This window comes from Oryctolagus cuniculus, chromosome 7, assembly GCF_964237555.1.
Source record: "Oryctolagus cuniculus chromosome 7, mOryCun1.1, whole genome shotgun sequence".
Lineage (NCBI taxonomy): Eukaryota > Metazoa > Chordata > Mammalia > Lagomorpha > Leporidae > Oryctolagus > Oryctolagus cuniculus.
Genome location: NC_091438.1, coordinates 159713923 through 159732220, shown reverse-complemented (window position 1 = coordinate 159732220; position 18298 = coordinate 159713923). Strand labels below are relative to the sequence as shown.

General features: G+C 52.6%; 1 protein-coding gene across 2 annotated transcripts; it reads right to left on the bottom strand.

The window, feature by feature from the left end:
* Positions 1-241: 241 nt before the first annotated feature.
* Positions 242-13940, bottom strand: ERRFI1 (ERBB receptor feedback inhibitor 1). 2 transcript variants are annotated; one of them, XM_070077056.1, is made up of 6 exons: positions 13784-13936; positions 11957-12098; positions 4296-4513; positions 3653-3840; positions 3470-3546; positions 242-2599 (listed from the first exon to the last, which is right to left on the bottom strand). In XM_070077056.1, the coding sequence occupies exons 4-6, from the start codon at positions 3772-3774 to the stop codon at positions 1419-1421; spliced, it is 1380 nt and encodes a 459-aa protein (XP_069933157.1). In that variant the 5' UTR covers positions 3775-3840; positions 4296-4513; positions 11957-12098; positions 13784-13936; the 3' UTR covers positions 242-1418. The 2 variants fall into 2 exon arrangements, with proteins under 2 accessions (XP_069933157.1, XP_051712843.1); XM_051856883.2 differs by lacking the exons at positions 4296-4513; positions 11957-12098 and having other exon boundaries at positions 13784-13940.
* Between the last annotated feature and the right edge of the window lie 4358 nt (positions 13941-18298).

Genomic DNA, 18298 nt, shown 5'->3' with positions numbered 1-18298 from the left:
AAAAGCTGGTGACGGCTCTAGCACCCGAGCGCCTGCACCCACGCGGGAGATCCCGACACAGCTTCTGTTCCTAGGCTTTCGCTTGCCCCAGCCCTGGCTGACTGGGGAGTGAACCAGTGGATGGAATATCTTTTCTCGCTCACTCAAAATAAACAAATCTAACAACAACAACAAAAGATAAGGCTATCAAATTGCTTGAGACATTTTATAAGAGTTTAGGCAAGAAACAGTATCAACGGTGTCATAAATAAGTATTATAACTTTATTAAAATGAAAAGACAATATTCAAAATAATGCAACAAAATGAATAAAATCCTTTGTCCAATACTGTACACATAATGCGGAAATCAGTGCATTTTCTAAAGCATGTTTTAACCTTCATTTAGTTCATACTAAAATATAATAAGCTTTAAATAGCTCAAATGTCACTCAGCAGTTGAAACTGTAAACGGCTTGTTTGACTGTTAAGAGAACATCGTGATCACGGACCTGTTAGGGAGCACCTTGTCTCTGCGCTTGCCTACACAAAATACATGCACGGCAGGAGGTGAGGACAGGACTGCAGCTCTGGGGCTCAGAGTCAGGGAGGCAGCGAGGCAGCCAGTGGGAGTTTCTAAGCAGAAAGACGGCTGATGTGACCTCTGGTATTAAGACATACTGCACTACTGGTCAGAAGTGTTTTACTTAACAAGCAAACAATCCCCAGCAAATACTGAATAGGAACCAGCAACACAAGGCCAGCTTGTGTTGTACTTGTTTATTAATACAGTCTAAAAAAAACCTACAAACAAAAACATATAGCACACGCCCCCACGCAGTGACTCTCCATCGCGTAGCCTGTAAACTGACATCCTGAAGCCCACTGGCCCAGCAGGCTTTCCCGCCTGTCTGGGGGAAGAACGCGGGACTGAGCAGTGTGGACGAATTCTCTCGGCTGCTCACTCTGAGATGTGAGACACGCACAGGTGATCACATGGTTGCCAAGTAAGACTGCTTGCAAGATAAATGACACAGAACAGAACTGGCTTGAGCCAGATATCTTCAAACTTAACAAAAATAATCTTTCTACGATTTTGATCTGAACAACACTGTTTCTCCTTTGATTGCTCGACTTTCAGTCTCAGGAGTCGTTTCTCCAGCTTGAGTTCTTACTACTCCAAGAGAGCCTAACTGGCTGACCTGCAACTACGGCTCGGGCTGGGCCACGACGTGTACACAGGCGTGTGGTGCACGCAGAGGGGCCGCCCCGCCCTCCCGCTCGAGTCGCCGACCTGAACTCGCTTCTCTCCAGCGCCGACAGTCAGGGACGCGGGCTCACAGCTGCCCCGAACCTTTCCGTTACGACACAGTTCACCGTACAGATCCTGCTGTGACCCTCAAAACTGGCAAGGCGAGAGCCACGGCTCCCAGGCGACGGGCTACGGGGACACCACGTAGGAGAGGTGTTTGCGCTTCACGTGGCCGCCCAGATCCACTCGTGTTTTTGAGTCCAGCTTTTCCACGGCTGAAACCACCGCGCAGTCAGCAGGGAGTGGCTGGAGGTGGGCGCTTGTGCTCGTTTCTTCCGCTTCCCTAAAAAACTTCTCAAACTTGTCCAGGTAGGACGGTTTCTCAGGTAGCAGGTAATAATGTGTGGAGCTCACCTTCTTCCCATTCTCAATGATGGGCAGGATGCAAGGCGCCTTGTTAGCGGAGCCCTCGCTGTGCTGTCTCTGCAGGGCCTTGCTGCTGACGTACTTGGGGTCAGGGGCAAAGCTCTGGGTCGGGGGCATGACCCCGTTGAGGTACGACGGAAGGCTCTTAGGACTCGGGGTGCGGGAGCTGCTCTGGGATAGAGGCTCTCTGGGGGGTACCTTGGGAGGCCTGTCCTCATCACTGTACGTGCTGGACGTCACCTCTGCCGACCACCTTCTATAATCGGGCTTCACTGGCCTGGGAGGTATGGGAACCCTGGGGGGAACCTCAGGTTTGTCTTCATCGGAGTTGGGAGACGCTCTGTGTGTGTAGCTGGATATCCTTATGGCTGGCTTGTGAAAGGAGCCAGCCGGTCCCGAATGAGACCTTCTTAACCTTCGGTGGGCTTGAGGGGGAGGTGGATTTGGATGTGGGACACTTCCGTTTTGGTCCGACGCGTAGCTGAGATCTGTGGCAGAAACAGCCGGGGTGTCAAAATACGCATAGTTGATCTGTCCACAGCCACGGAAGCTTCGCCTGCCAGGGACGTCGTATCTGAAGTCAGAAAGTGTACAGTCTTCTAGAAGGAAGTCTGTGTCCGAGCTGGTGAGAAACTCAACCTCACAGTCTGTCTCATCGAGAGAGAGGTCTTCGGAGAGCGGCAGCGGTGGAAGGGGCCTCGAACCCCGTTCCCCAAGAGCTGCGCCGGGGAAGAGGGAAGGGGGGTTTTTCATGGGTGTAAGTGGAGGCGTGGAAGCACAAACGCCATTCACCGAGAGCTTCTTAACTCCACACACAACCTGATCCTCTTCACGCTGCCCCACGCCTTCACTTGGGGGAATAATGAGAGGGGGCAGGCTGGGTCTTGCAGAGGGACCGTTTTCTGCAAAGTAGTGGCCATTCACCGGAGATTTCGAAGTGTGCCCTAGAATGAACACGAGATGTCAATGAAAGATCAACCCTCGCTCCACCTGTGCGACACAGCCCCTAGCTTTCCACCCGAATTACTGGTGAAACACCCGACTGCTGCAACCCTGAGAACACCCATGCAACAGCCACAGGTGTAATTAGAGACCAGGAGGTTGTTAATGCACGTGATCCGGTTCAAAGAACAAATTCTCTCTCGTGTCTTCTCTGGACGTGTGCACAGCGGACACCCACACATCTCAGGCAAGTTTGTGACGTGTGCAAAATTCACAGAGGATGAACAGCATATAATTTACGTGAACACCACAGGACATCGGCCTTGCCGTTTAAGACATGCGACCATACAAGGCACGAGGACACAAATGAGCTCAGACAAGGTCCTTACTGCCAGCCCATCACAACAGTGCCAGTGAATGGACTCGCTTGCACCACGCTCAACTGACAAGCAGCTCTTGACAAAAATCTAAGGAACAGAATGTTCACATTAAAAGTCCTATCTGCACACAATTTGCCAAGTTTTGATTAGCATTTGTACTACTTTCACCTACCGCTTTCGGCAGACAGACAGTGCTAGTAAGAAAGGGGAGATCTTGTCCAAGGTTTCTAAAAGGGAGGAATCCTCAGAGCTGGGATGAGTGTTCTCCATTTCAGAAACATTACCAGGGTGCTCATGAGCGAGCAGCAACCCAGGATAAAGATGGCAGAGTACCACAGTCTGATCCTCCGAACCTACAGCCACTAGGGTCACACTGTTGTTGGACATAGTTCAGCTTTCCTCGTTTGAAAGATAATGGAGAAAAGCCAACGTTAACCCAGCCTGCCGCTTCCTCTCCAAGGCTAGCTTCACGTAAACGTTCAGCATACATACCGAGAGCTGTCAGGTGCCCCTGAGCAGGCGAGTTCAGTCTGTAGGCCATCGTTATTGGGTCGATATTTAAGAAGTTACTGAAAGGAGAGGAGAACATCTTGGTCATAAAACAAGTATCTCTCGCATTCTCACCTTAACACAACGTACCGATACAGGTGCAGCTGTCAGTACTTCTGCACTTACTTCTCAAGCTCTCTCCGGCGGCCCCAGCAGGTCCTCACGCTCCCCATGGCCGGGCCATTATGCAGAAGCGCAGTCTTCAGCGGGCCCCGAATCTCCTGGGCAGCAACTCCCGCTGTTGACATTGTGCCTCACTCGGACGTCTGCAGTGCGTGACGCCAGGATCCGAGTCAGCCAGCAGCTCCCACACCCTGGGGTGGGGACACAGGGGAGAGAAGGGAATAAAAGAAAGCAGTCAGCAACGCCTGTTAGTACAGTCTAAATAAATGACCACGTAAACAGCTAACAGAGAACTGGGGAGGGGAGGGGAGAACAGAAAAGCTTGATCCGTGGACTCACTAATTCAGGACTCACAACGGTTCAGCAAAACGAGAGTCCACTGCCAGCAAAGGCAGCTCGCTGGGGCCCGACAGTGGCCCAGCCAGCGCAGCCGGGTGCGGAGGCCCACCGGCCTCCCGCTAGCCCAGTGAGCCAGCTCTGCAGGCGCGGCTGTCCTTGTGGGTGAAGCACAAGCGATCGTGCTTGCTGTTCCTAAGCTGCATGGCGATTTCTGCAATGACTGCATCCCACACTGCAGAGCTCTCGTCGACAACCCCACAGACAGAGTCCAGTGCTGGGCCAGACCATCCCGTAACCCAGCTCTTACTGTATTCTGTAGTTCACTCAGGCTTGGCCAAGGTTAGATATTCTCCAGGTACTCCTTGTGTAAGAAACAGTTACGTATATGAAGATACTAATTTCCATTATCCGCTAACAATGGGTCCTACAGGGTCAGTGGCCTCGGTGCCAGCGTGGGACAGCCGCCTCGCTCTCTCCCAAGACAAACTCGAAGGTGCATTCTTGACACTCTCCTCCGTGCAGGGGCTGCAAGGCATGGGGCACAGGGCTAGGCACAGCTCAGCAGGCATGGGGCACAGGGCTAGGCACAGCTCGGCAGGCATGGGGCACAGGGCTAGGCACAGCTCGGCAGGCATGGGGCACAGGGCTAGGCACAGCTCGGCAGGCATGGGGCACAGGGCTAGGCACAGCTCAGCAGGCATGGGGCACAGGGCTAGGCACAGCTCGGCAGGCATGGGGCACAGGGCTAGGCACAGCTCAGCGGGCATGGGGCACAGGGCTAGGCACAGCTCGGCAGGCATGGGGCACAGGGCTAGGCACAGCTTGGCAGGCATGGGGCAGCAGGCATGGGGCACAGGGCTAGGCACAGCTCGGCAGGCATGGGGCGCAGGGCTAGGCACAGCTCGGCAGGCATGGGGCACAGGGCTAGGCACAGCTCGGCAGGCATGGGGCTCAGGGCTAGGCACAGCTCGGCAGGCATGGGGCGCAGGGCTAAGCTCAGCTCGGCAGGCATGGGGCTCAGGGCTAGGCACAGCTCAGCAGGCATGGGGCTCAAGGGCTAGGCACAGCTCAGCAGCTCCTCAGCTTTAGGAAGTCCCTCCCCTGTCAGACGTTCTAAGTCTGCAGTCTCCATGGCTTCTTTTTAATGCCACCCTCTATTATTTCTTCTACAAGTGTCAATTATCATCAACGCCTGCTGCCTTCAGAGACACGTTTACTTACAATAAACCCAGGCTCCTCCCTCAGGTTCAATGAACTACGTGTTCAGCCGTGACCTTCCACTCTACAAGACCTTCCTATCTTCCACCACACATCTGCACAGCCACCAGGCGCCAGGCACCGCTCACAACCGAGGGTGTCATGAAGATGACTCTGACAGTGCGCTGGGTGGGGGGACAGCGGATTTTATCTGTAATTGCTCAGCAACTTCAACACTATTATTTACAAATCTGCTGCCTGTTGATTATGACCACAGGACAAAGGCTGTACCCCAGTGACTGCACTCATCGTCAGCTGGATCAGCAGCAGGTGCTAAGTGAACGCTGCTGCCTGCCTGCCTAACGCCGCCTGCTCATCAACGCCAACTAAACGTACACAAAGGCGTAAGGCACAGGGACCTACAGAAACACTCTGCATGTATCGATTACCTTTCACACTGCAGAGGAATGTAAAATCAGTGACGTTCTACAGGCTAAGACTCCAGTGACTGAGTAAGGAGTACGGGCCCGTTACCGATTCTCGCCACTCACCACTGCAAGGGCAGCTGTTCTCACAGAGCAGGCAGAGATTTTACAATAGGGCAAAAATAATATTTCAAATATTTTTATACCAGTCTCCCAAAGATACAGGATTAAAAAAAAGTCATTTAAGAAATCTACATTGTTGGGAGGTCTTTTTGAGAGTTTTAGATGACTAAGACTTACCATCAAGTAAAGCTAGACAAAATTTTAAAACCAGTTTAAAAAAACAAACACACACTGCTAACTCCCCCCTGGTGCACTGAGCCCAGTGGGTCACTGTGCTCCTCCCAAGCATCCTACAAGCACTGGCAAGACGATGGGGAACGGCTGTGGTAACAAAAATGAAAGGCAAGACAGGAAGAAGAGGAATTGCAGTAGCTGGACAGCACACGTGTGAAGACTGTGCATCCAGATTACGCAAAATGCTGTGGGGGATTCTGGAGGCCCAACCCCCACCTGTGTGCAGGCCAGCGAGCACTACCAGCAATGACCAAGCGTCAGCCTCCTATGCCATCTGAACCGTAGCTTTCAACAGAATGATTGTGCAACTATCGCCTCTTCTGAAATGGCTTTGGAATTCTAAACTTACATTTCAATGGTCATTTAAAATTATTTATATGTTCTAGAAAAAGTTATTTTTTATTCATTGTTTCCATCACCTACTTGTTAGCTTTCTTAAGAAAAAAATTTTTTTAGTATAAAAAGAATTGTGTTCACTAAGCCAGCTCACTTCTGACCACAATAGTGTCTTTGTGTATTCATAGAAGGTGACCTGCCTCTAAATTTCAATGGGGAATTGTGAATGGGCCATGTTATGAAACTGTCCCAACTTCCTACTGCTTGCATGGGAGAAGCGAGGAGGGCAATATGAGTGCCATGTTCTCTATTTTTTGGAAAATAATTTCAAACTGCAGACTCAAAAAGCACCGCGCACCACGGGTTCAGAGCAAAGTTTCAGAAACCTGCTCTTCAGACTGCAAACAGGGTGTGAAACCACCTGAAACTCTCCTCCCCCCCCACACCTCCCAGCATTCAGTGCACAGCACTCCGGGTGCCGAGGGGGTGTCAATCAATTTGGCCAACCTTGAGCTGAAAAGAAACAAACTCTGCTGAAATGAAAATCATTTAACGCTGCATTGTTTCATTTCAAGTTTTTTTTTTTTTTAAATCTGCCTCCTTATAACTGTGAAACTAATTCTGCTTTAAAATTCATTAAAACAAAACATTAAAGCAAAAACACCCCGAGGTGGGAAGATCAGCATCTAACAGGACAAGCGAGTGTTCACCTGTGCCGCGTGGCGCAGACCAGGATCCAAATACCCCGGGAATGGTAAGGTTCCTCAAGTTCACACACTAGCCTTTTTAGTGTGTCAGAGAGAGTTAAATACCGATCCTAGATGAGAACTATCTTTTCCTGTTAAGTACCACTTGATTTTTTTGTTTGCTTGTTTGTTGAATTCAAGAGGGGAAAAACCCTAAAATAATTTGCATCTTGAGGTTATCATCTTTCTATTTTCTACCCTTTCTGCCACCTCCGGCCCCCACCCAGCTCACTCCCAAAGCTTCCGTTCCCCACAGACAGCTCTGAATTGATGACTCCAGCCTGGCGCAGGCTTCAGCTGTGTGCCTCCTATTGTCTGGTGGGGAGGTTTCCACGTGGATAGTCCCCTGGCATCCCAAACTCTAAGTCAAACTTCTTTCACTCCGCTGCAGAGCCTGCTCCCCGTCCCCCCAGCAGTTCAGGGTCTTGGAGCATCACACTCCTGCAGGCACCCGTTTTTAACCCAAGTTCTGGCTGGTATACACCCAACTGGCAAGTTCCATAAACTATTTCTACACTTTCTCAAATCCATCCACCTACCACCCACTGGCACCCTCCTGCCAGGAACCCGGAAACACCCAAGCGCACTCCCCACCAGGGCCTGTCAGTGCTCCTCACCTATGTTCACACTAAGTCGGGCCACTGCTCCGAACTCTTCAAAGACTCCCAAACAAAGCCTCCTCGGCCGCTCAACATGACCCGAATCCATCTTTCTCAATGCCTAGAAGTAACACCCTTCAGGGCGACCCCTCTGGCACCACCTCCTGAACCCCCTGCCTTTTAAGGGAAACCAGAGCAGTCTCTGTTCTTGGGCGACTTCGTGCTGGTCCCAACTCCCTCCCATCTGAACACCTTCCAGGACCGACCAGTGACCAGCGTCCAACTCCGCGTTTCTCTCTGCAGATCACAGGGTCACTGCCTTCGTGGGGAAGTGCCCATCTCCCTTCTCCAATATGACACAAAGACTCAGTTACACGTAGGCCAGTGGAGCAAGGCACAGTGAACTCACCCAGTGCCCGGGCGGGCGAGACACAGACGACAGCAACAATGTAGTGAGTTTAGAGCATGTACCAGGAAGGCATTTTTATTAAATTCAGTTCCAAATTCCCCAGCGGACAATCCGCAGGGTGAGCAGAACTGTAGACGCACACCGTGAACAGAGTAGCTTTCCAACCTGGTTTCTCACCGCATCTTCACTCACAGCAGCTGGGGGAGCAGCGCTTTCGGAAAACAACTAGTTTTTCCTTACAGATTATAACGCACCTACTGTTTTTCTGCCTCTAAATTTAAGGTCACTTTCCTAAAAAAAGAAAGTTATACCAAAAGGCACTGCACTTTCTTCATTAAGGTGAAATCACATGCCTTTAGCTTAAGGATAATCTCTCTGAAACTGCCAAAAGGAAAGAAAAAGGAAAAGAAACACAACACAACACAGCAGGCTACCTTAAGGCAGTAACCCAGATACGCTTACCTTGCCACCAGATCTCATTAGCAAATCTCAGAAGCAATCCACAAGAGGAGGAGGGGCACATTTTTGTCATACAACTCATCTCGTTCTGCCCAGTGCTTCCTTATTTAAGAGTGTGATGTAATTTCCTTCTTTGAATCTGGTTCTAGAACCTGATTTCTGTTTATGCAGAGTGAGAAATGGTCTCCCAGCCACATCTGACAGTCACCCTCCCAGTGCGTCTGTGCTCAGAGAAGACGCAAGGTTCACTCAAGAACTCAGGAGCGTGACAGAGTCCATGAGTGGATGCTCCCCGAATACACCAACGTCTGCATGTTCATATCCACGTAAAAATGAAAACTCGGAGAGAGGGGGACAGTCATTGATTTCATTTTGGTTAGTGTCTAAAGCACTTCTAGCCAGGCTAGTCGCCCCTCTGAACATTCAGTGTAGCTGTTTTAAAAAACATTTTACTAATAATCTGAGAAAATTTACTGCCTTGATGCTCATCCACACATTCTGAGTTCAGGGTATGTTGTGTGACCCGGTTTATTTACAAAAAGCGAAAGTACAGTTTGCACAGATTCTTCCGAAACAAAGGCCTCAATTCAGAGTTTTTCAGATTTCATTCTAACAGGCTCCGATTTGGGGGTAGGACGAGAAAGGGAAAGTCGAGTTAAGAAAATCTCCTTCGCCATACTCTGCTGCCAAGAAAGCAGGATCACCTTTCAGTGAGATGCGTGTGAACGACTCTAGAATAAGGCGTCATAAAAACAGTGCATAAACGCAGCAAAAGTCTGATCTCCGTTAACAGTCAAAGGTAGCTGGATGTGGTGAAAATGAACCAGCACGCGGCAGCGCTGTTCCCCAGGGGCCTCTGCCCAGCACATAATGGCCCAGTTGTAGGAGGTGAAAATGGAGGCACCAAGGAAAATAATTTATCTTCAGACTGTCAAAATCAAAATGAAATGACATAATTTCTTCAATAATTTGGAATACTCTCCAGCTAAGTATTTTAAGGAACAGCAAGCTAACAAAAACCCCATTCGTTCGCCCACCATAACCCAGAGCCTTCCCCAGGATCTCAGTGATGGCAGAGGGCAGGGAGCAGGAACGGAGCCGTGTGTCCTTTGTCCTTTCCTGCAGCCCTAGAATCCGGAGCAATCCACACATGCGTGCACACAGACACAGAGGAAGGTCGGAGGAGTATTCCTCTTCAACAGACTGATAACTGAACTCTAATCTCAGTGAGAGCGACCACAGAGGCCTAACCATGGGACGGGCAACCCTGGATCACACCATGAACACAAAGCCACCCACCATGGGACGGGCAACCCTGGATCACACCATGAACACAAAGCCACCCACCATGGGACGGGCAACCCTGGATCACACCATGAACACAAAGCCACCCACCATGGGACGGGCAACCCTGGATCACACCATGAACACAAAGCCACCATCAGCACTAACTTCCACTGCACCCTCACTCGCCAGACCTTGTTCTGAGTGGTTTATGTGCCTTAATTAATTTAATCCTCAACAATCCAGGGAGATGTCACTGTTACTACTCTCATTTTCAGATGAGGAACGTGAGGCCAGACCTGCTGAGTGGCAGCACCAGGGCCTGAACACCTGCCTGCCCTCCGAGTCCGGGCTCTGGACCGCCCGCTGCCCCGGCTCTTCGAGACCGTGGGCTCCTGAAACTAGCAGAGTGTGACCTGGCCTGACACAGCGGTTGGCTTTTAAGGGCAGCGGATATATACCTTTTGGGGGATTTATGGGTTGTTAATATTTATTGGGTAATCTGCAGCTTACGAAAGTCCCTGTTTTACTTCAACTACCTCAAATTCTATTAAGTTATTAATTAATTGTACATGTGGCCTGTATAGATCTTCTCAATGAGTAAGATCTATTTGACCACTCTAGGACCATTTTATATGATCATTTTTAAGCCTTCTATCTGAAATGACTCGCTGATGCCCCACCATAGTACAACTCACCACAACACGCATCTGATCCCATGCAGGCCTGTCCTCACTCATAAAAGGGGTTACTGCATATACCCAAGGGCCTTCTTTTAATACACTCTCCCTGCATGGATCCCAATGATGGCATTGTAACCAAGCCCTACTGTAAAACCTGGAATTTAATAAAATATATTTTAAAGCACTTTCCTAGACATCACCTCACCTGATCCTCACCACATCCCTGTGAAGACGAGGCAGGGGTTATCAACTCCATTTTGCAAATGAGGAGATGGCCGCGAGCTTAAACATCTTGCTGTAAGCAGAAAGGGTACGGGGCTCTTCCGCGGTCTAATCTGGTACTTTTCCCATGGAGCCTTCAGGACATATCCTTGCTATCACAGCTTCATTTTAGGCAAACTCAGTGCTCCTCCTGACCTTCTTGTCCAGCAAGGGGGAACTGAAACCCAGGACTGCTGGGTGCCACGCTCAAGACCTCGGAGCCAGGCAACTGCAGAGCCCGGAGCAGCCACCAACTCAGCGCTCAGCTCACAAATGCACAGAGGGCGCGTGTCCATCTGCCCACAACACCTACAAATGCCTGCCGTGCACCCCACACTATGCGACCTCGGAGTCGCGGCTGCTGCCCCGTGATGTCTTCAAGCTAACACGGGAGGGGGATCAGAGCGAGGGGACAGTAACAGCGAGGGGACAGTAACAGACCAAGGAGGCAGAGAACGTGTTACACGGGTGGTTACGATGTTCTGAATAAGTGACTTCTTAAGCTGCAATCTAAAGGATGAAGAGGAGGCAGCTACAGGCACTGGGGGAAGCCGACCACACCGGTTTCCTGCGCTGTCCTTAGCAACCCTGGACTGCGCCCTCCTACCTTCCAATTGTCCCCAAGTTGAAAAGGCCTCCCACCCACGCAGCCAGAGCCCACATTCTGAAGAGGTACTCACTGAGGTCTCAGAGATGGGGGTCTTGAGAGACCAATACTGCCCAATTTCAGGAACTGTCAATTTTCAGGAACACTGGACTAAAGTATCAATAGGTAAAAACTCCCAACCTCAGAATCCTCCCCGCCCTCTGACAAAGAATCCTGCTCTATCACCCACCGCAAGCCAAGCTCCCTCTTAAGCCAACGGCTTCATTTAGGACCCCGAAACTTGCCATCTTGCCCACCTACACAAAGCATGTCGCTACCACAAATGACGCCACACCACCGCCACTGCTTGTGTCTGCCACTGAGCCGCCCGCTCACCGGCTTTCACACCGCGCGGCCCAGCACGCGGGAGGGTGCCGAGTGGATCCTGACCGCGGAGGGGCTGACGCGAACGCGCACCGACTAGGGCCCAGCCGCTGCGCTGGTGGAGGGAGTCCGAGACATGCAAACGCCGGGCTCACCCTGGCACCACCTGCCCCTGCTCTGCTCGCCGCCACGGCAGCCTCCCGGCATGCAGACAGGTCGGTCTGAAGCGCGTCAGACTGTACCTGTAATTGAGGCACCTTGACAGAAGCATCACCAGGTCCGCTTCTGAGAAGCGGCTGTCAACAGTCGTTTTCCCACAAACACTGCAGTCTCCAGTGCAGCTGGCCTTCCCAGGAGTGGCCAGCATCTGCTGTGAACTATCTACTGAGGAGTAGGAAAAACCAGTCACTGGAAATGACTTTACCTGTCAAAAACGAGCAGACATTTCATAACAGCCATAAAGAAATGACAACAGACTTGCTTTCCAACCCTTATCAGTGACTGGGTCCCATCTCACCGAGCCTCAGCAAGAGAACATGCTCCTCTGAGTTTATCTACCCACATCGCCTGCGTCCAAGGCTGTGTAGACAGAGCGGCACGCGGCGGAGACCCGGCCCTGGAAGGGTTTGCAGTCTCAGACACCTGTCAGTGTCCGCCCGGCCAAGTTCTGGCCCTCTACCGCCCATCAGCCAGCGCCGGCCGGACACACAGCTTGCGACGCGAAGGCGGCGGCAGCCTGAAGTGCACGCTGGGACCTCTACGCCCCGCGTTTCCCTTCAGACCTGCTGGTGGCTGGCACAGACCCTGGCCGCCGGCGTCCCTGCACCAGCACCGCCCGTGGGGAAGAAGCCCGCTTCTTCTGTCTGGACTTTGCAAAATCGGGTCTTGTGCTCAAACAGGCAGCCAGTCCGCCTTCAGCCTGTGTTTAGGTAAGATTTCACTCCAAAGTACGTACTTACAGAAATGCAATGAAAATAAAAATGCGCTTTCCAAAAGCAAGGCCAGGCTCTGGGAACTCAGGCTCCCGGACACTATCCGCCCACGGCAGCCTCACAGCTTTGCAAAAGCTTACAACTTTGCAAACACCCGTTCTCTTGAAGAAGAAGAAGAAAAAAAAAACACATTTAAACCTCACCTTTCTTCACCCCGGACAGTTGCCTGGAAACCAGTCCTGCCCTACCTGTGCTGCAGGTGGACCTCAATCACCAACACATCGCTTTGAAAGCCACGGGCGCTCTTCTGCCTGCACTTAAGTTTATGACTAACAATCGATTCACGTTTTTATCGGCTAAGAGGCTGGTTTCTTTCAAGCAATGATGAAATCCCAATAAAGACGGAGCCAGCACCAATACAGCACCAATCATGGTTAAGGAGTCATCTAATTTGCACCAGGATACGATACACATATAAATACACCAAATTCCCAACCAGCCTGCAGCCCACTCCTACTGTCCGCAAACCGGCCCGGAGGAACTCAGGTTGAATTAAAAACGCGCATCTGGGAACGACCCTCGCCGCTGAGGCCGGGCGGAGGGGCCGAGGCTGACCGCCCACGAGGACCGGTGCCAGCCTCGGGCCAGCGGCTGCCGAGCCCACCGCAGCCTCCCCCTAAAAAGCCTCGGCTCCCCGGGCGCAAGGTGTCCCGCAGGATAACGCGGCTGCGATTCCGACACGGCGGCGGGGGGCCACGCAAGACCCCCCAGGCCCCGGGGAGGACCCCGGGGCTCACCGCCCCGGAAGCCCGGTCCGCAGGCCGGTGCGCGGGGCTGCGGGGACGTGTCCCCAGCGCGCGGGTGCACGGCCCGGCGAGGCGGGGGGCCGCGCGGCGTCCACGCTCCGCCGAGCCGGGACGGCGGCGGGCCCCGGACGCCCCCAGCCCCGGCCGCGCCGCGCGGGGAGGGTCCCGGGTCCCGCCCTCCGCACCTCGGCGCGGGCCGGCCCCAGTCGGCGTCGCGGCGCCCTCCACGCCCCCACCCTGGCTCCGGGGAGCCGCCCGGCGCCGAGGGCCCCGCGGGACCGGGGCTGCGCACCGCCCTCCCCGCCCCCTCGCGGCGCGCCGGGCTCCTTACCCCGCAGGAGCGGCGACTGCCCCTCGGCGCCCTCCCGCGCATGTCCGTCCCGGCTGGCTCCGCGCCTCGGGCTCAGGGGCCCGGACACCGCGCAGGCGCCTTGCCCGCCGCCGCTCGCGCGCTCTGCCTCGCACTCGGCCGCCGTCGCCGCGGCCGCCGCCTGCATTTATAGCGTGTGCGCGGGCGGTGACGTCGACGCTCGCCGCCCCGCCCACCGCGTGCAGCCAATCAGGACGGCGGTCCTCTTAAAGGGGTGATGCCGCGGCTGGAGCGTTTGCGTGGGGCCCACCGGGGCGTCGCGCGCGCGCGCGCTGGGCAGCCGCCGGCTTTGTCCCTCGAGCCGGGCGAGAGGGCCGCGCTGCTCACCCCTGCGGGATCCGGGCGGCGGCTGCCGATCCCGAGAGCCCCGTGACACCGAGGTCTCAGAAATCTGCAGGCAGCAGTGCCTCGCGCGGAATTTCCCATCGATTTCGGCCCCGCGGAGGACACTTGCGCGATTTTTTTCCTAAGGAAACCCGGGAGTGGACGAGGCGCGGGGCAGGGGTGCAGTGGGACGGTGCGTGGGGGGACAGGGCCGTCGGGACGGAGTGATGGGGCAGAATGGGACGGCGAGGACGGTGCTGGCCGCAGAGGGGCCGTGGGGACAGTGAGGGCCTCGGGGCCGCGGGGACAGTGAGGGCCTCGGGGGACCTTGGGGACAGTGAGGGCCTCGGGACCGTGGGGACAGCGAGTCCTTGGGGGACCTTGGGGACTGTGAGGGTGGCTGGGCCCGCGGGGCCACTTGGCCGGCCTCGGGAGGAGCCCCTTGGAGCCCAGGGTCGCGGGGACGCGGGAGCCCGGGCCGGCCTGGACATTTGGCACCCTGGCGGCCCGGGAGGAGGTCTCTCAGGGCGCTGGTGATGCAACGCGGGCTTATAGTTTAACCGTAAAATAAATAACACAAATGATAGCAAACCGAGGGTAACTCAAGTAAGAAAAAGAGCAAACAGACGGAAACCCTCCAGCTGCAGCTAGAACAAATTCCCCGAGTGGCGCGGCTGCGGGAGGCCGGGCGCGGCTGACCCCTGGTCTCCGGGAGCCCCTCTGGGCCGCGATGTGTGCGGGTGCGAGGCGCAGCCGCGCGGCAGGTGCCTTCGCGGAGGGAGTGAGGTTCGGCCTCGCCATCCGGTTAACCATTAACCCGGCACCCCCGCAAACCTATTTGCCTTTTCTCCAGTGCCACTTACTTACATTCTTTCTAATTGATTCGAAGGCCCAATTTTGAATCCGCGGTCTCCAGCACACCTCCCACCCGCGTCTGGAGTAGTCCCCCTCCTCTGGGTTGCAAGGGAGGCGTTGACTCCATCCTCGTCCCGTGGCCCCTTCTGGCCTTCACGGGCTACGGGGTCGTTTTTGCGCCTAACCTGCTAACAGCTTAGCTGGTCCACCTGCCTGTGAACTTCCACTGACCGCCGCTGATTTTGCATTATTTGAGGAGGATGGGAAGTAGTCCCAGCTAACCGCTGATTTTCTTACCAAATTAACTAGGTTTTTTCGATCTGCAGAAAATCTGTGCGGGTTTTTCCCCGTGTTGCCGTCACGGGTGTTCCAGGCGAACCCACATGCTGCTGTCAGGGTAAAAAAAGGTGGGCCCGAGACTTGCCAGAGAGCGCCTTCTCATACTTCACTCACAGCGCAGCTTCCATTGAGTGGGAGCCCAGATGGGCTCAGGTTTCTGAAAGACGCCCCAGTCACACTATTTCAGGCACCACAATGCGGTTGTGATTTTGCTTTGGCCTTATTGGCTTGCTTTGACATTCACCTATTCACAAAGCCGCGATAGTCACCAGAGCAACCAGCCAGCACGGCCCTTTAGAGAAAGAAGATCAACAGGATACTTGCTGTGTGATGTGCTAATGTTTTGGTAAATTATAAAAATAAAATCACATGAGGAGTACTTGAATAGTCTTTTCTTCTGATCTATTTTAAACTGACGAAATAAATATGTGATGTATTTGTTTTTGGAAAAACCCAGTTTTAGCTGCTAATTTACTGAGTTTAGTTGACAATTATATTCCTATATCACTTTCTCAGCTGTGGAGGAATTACATGACACTTACACCCCACAAATGTTTCATCTAATAGTCTGCTTAATGATATTTTGTAATCACATTATGTCACCAATATTATCGAATATTTTGGGAAGAGTTTAAAAGGAAAATGCTAGGCAACTTGAAGTAATATTTGCATATTTTGTCAAGTGATCAATCATCAACTTTTAACAGATTAGATTAACAGACTAGAGATTTAGAGAAAATGGTCTCTATTTCCTGAACCTAACTTGTTTTAAATTGTCTTCAGCAAGAAAGAAATTTAAGCCAAACTTTTCTAAAACTCTCGCAGTCCATCTAATTTTGAGGCCGTTTACCAAAGAATGTGTATTAGCTGGTTTTTCAAAGATGTATTTAATGGGGCCGGCGCCGCAAGGTGGAGGATTAGCCTAGTGAGCCGTGGCGCCGGCACACCGGGTTCTAGTCCCGGTCGGGGCACCGGATTCTGTCCCGGTTGCCCCTCTTCCAGGCCAGCTCTCTGCTGTGGCCCGGGAGTGCAGTGGAGGATGGCCCAAGTGCTTGGGCCCTGCACCCCAGGGGAGACCAGGATAAGTACCTGGCTCCTGCCATCGGATCAGCGCGGTGCGCCGGCCGCGGCAGCCATTGGAGGGTGAACCAACAGCAAAGGAAGACCTTTCTCTCTGTCTCTCTCTGTCACTGTCCACTCTGCCTGTCAAAATAATAATAATAATAAAAAGATGTATTTAATGGAAAGGCAGAGTAATGGACCTTCCTTCCACCGCAACTTCAGGGCCTGGGCCCGGCCAAAGCCAGGAGCCTAACACTCAATCCAGGTCTCCCACGTGGAGGCGGGGACCCAAGTACGTGGCCATCATGTGCTGCAGGTGCAGTTAACAGGGAGCTGGATAGGAAGCAGAGGAGCCAGGAATCAAACCAGGCACTCTGGTGTGGGGTGCGGGCACCCTAGGAACATAAGCGTAACATTTAGGACGTTCGATCTGCATCATGGTGACCCAAGTTGTCACTTTGCACTTCCCCGTCTTTCAGAAAAGAGGAATCACAGGCCCTGCTTTCCTGACGTCATTGCTGGTCACAAGTTGTGTGTCATCAGAAACCTGCTGTCCAGGGGTCTTGTCAAATATGTATTTCTGTTTTGATATTTAATCCTGTGGAGGAGTCTCTTGGTATTTCTTCTGATGTCAGCTTTCTGCTAATGTGCACCTGTGAGGCAGCAGTCGATGTCCTAAGCCGTGCCACTCCCGTGGGAGACCTAGGCTGGGCTCCCCGCTCCAGCTCACTGCAGCCGTCCCGTAGGTGAGCCAGCACAAGGGAGTGCTTTCTGTCTCCCCACTTCTTAAATTAAAAAAAAATGACCAATGAAAGCATTGCATTTCTTTCTTAGAGGTCACTTGTTAAGTGTCCCGTGTTATGTTTTAGAAACAGCTGTGCATGGGTACATTTTACATACAGTGACTTCTGTGGCTTGCTTTAAAGCAGACGTGCTGAGAAGTGCGCAGGATTCCCCCGCGAGGGAGGCCACCTCGCAACAGAGGGTTCTGCTGCGCGTTCAGCCTCGGCAGCCATTTGAAAACCAGCACATAAATATGTCTGTGCGACGTTCCGTGTTTCCCCTATGTGAGTGGGGTACTACGTTCTCCAAGATTTTCCTGTGAAAGTGTATATGTGCAGTATACTTGGCCTGTAACAGAGCGGGCTGGTTTCCATTTTTTAGTCTGTTGTTTCAAGTGTTAGTGCCAGGGCTAAACTACTTTTTCTAAGTGTGCGTTTTAGGCTGTTGTTTAGCCATTTTGTTTTTTTGAAAGATGATTTTTATTTATTTGAAAGATTTAGAGAGAGAGAGAAAGGGAGAGTGACACAGAGAGATCTTCCATCTGCTGGTTCATTCCCCAAATGACTGCAATGGCCAGGGCTGGGCCAGGCTAAAACCAGAAGTCTGGAGCTTCTCCCTAGTCTTCAGTGTGGGTGCAGGGCCCAAGCACTTGGGCCGTCCTCTGCTGCCTTCCCTGGCGTTTCATCAGGGAGCTGGATTGGAAGTGGAACAGCCTGGACGTGGGGCATCCGTGGGGGATGGCCGCACTGCAGATGGTGGCCTACCCGCTGCACTGCCTCGCTGGCCCTGAGTTTATCTTTAATGGCTTTCCCTTTGCCTAGCTCCCTCAGCAGTGCTCATGCTGTTGGTGGTTCCTGCACTTCTAATTCTATCCATCTCTATAATTTATAGCTCTTAGAAGTATTTGAGTGTCCTACAGTTACACTGCTCAGGTATGTAATCTAGATGCTTGCAAGACAATTTTTTTCAAGTTTCTTTTAGGTCTTAATCTGACTTCATCTTTAAGCAGTTAGCATTTTCTCCCAAGTACATGCTGTATTTCCTATTAGCTGACCAGTAGGGTGTGCTCTAGGCCCTTACCAAATTAATTAATTAATTAATTAAAAATATTAA

Excerpts from the sequence above, each read along its gene's own strand:
- ERRFI1 (XM_051856883.2), bottom strand. The coding sequence starts at position 3,774 with ATGTCAACAGCGGGAGTTGCTGCCCAGGAGATTCGGGGCCCGCTGAAG. Across the intron at positions 3,547-3,652 it reads CGCCGGAGAGAGCTTGAGAA|TAACTTCTTAAATATCGACC; the intron begins GTAAGTGCAGAA and ends CTCTCCTTTCAG. Across the intron at positions 2,600-3,469 it reads GGGGCACCTGACAGCTCTCG|GGCACACTTCGAAATCTCCG; the intron begins GTATGTATGCTG and ends TGTTCATTCTAG.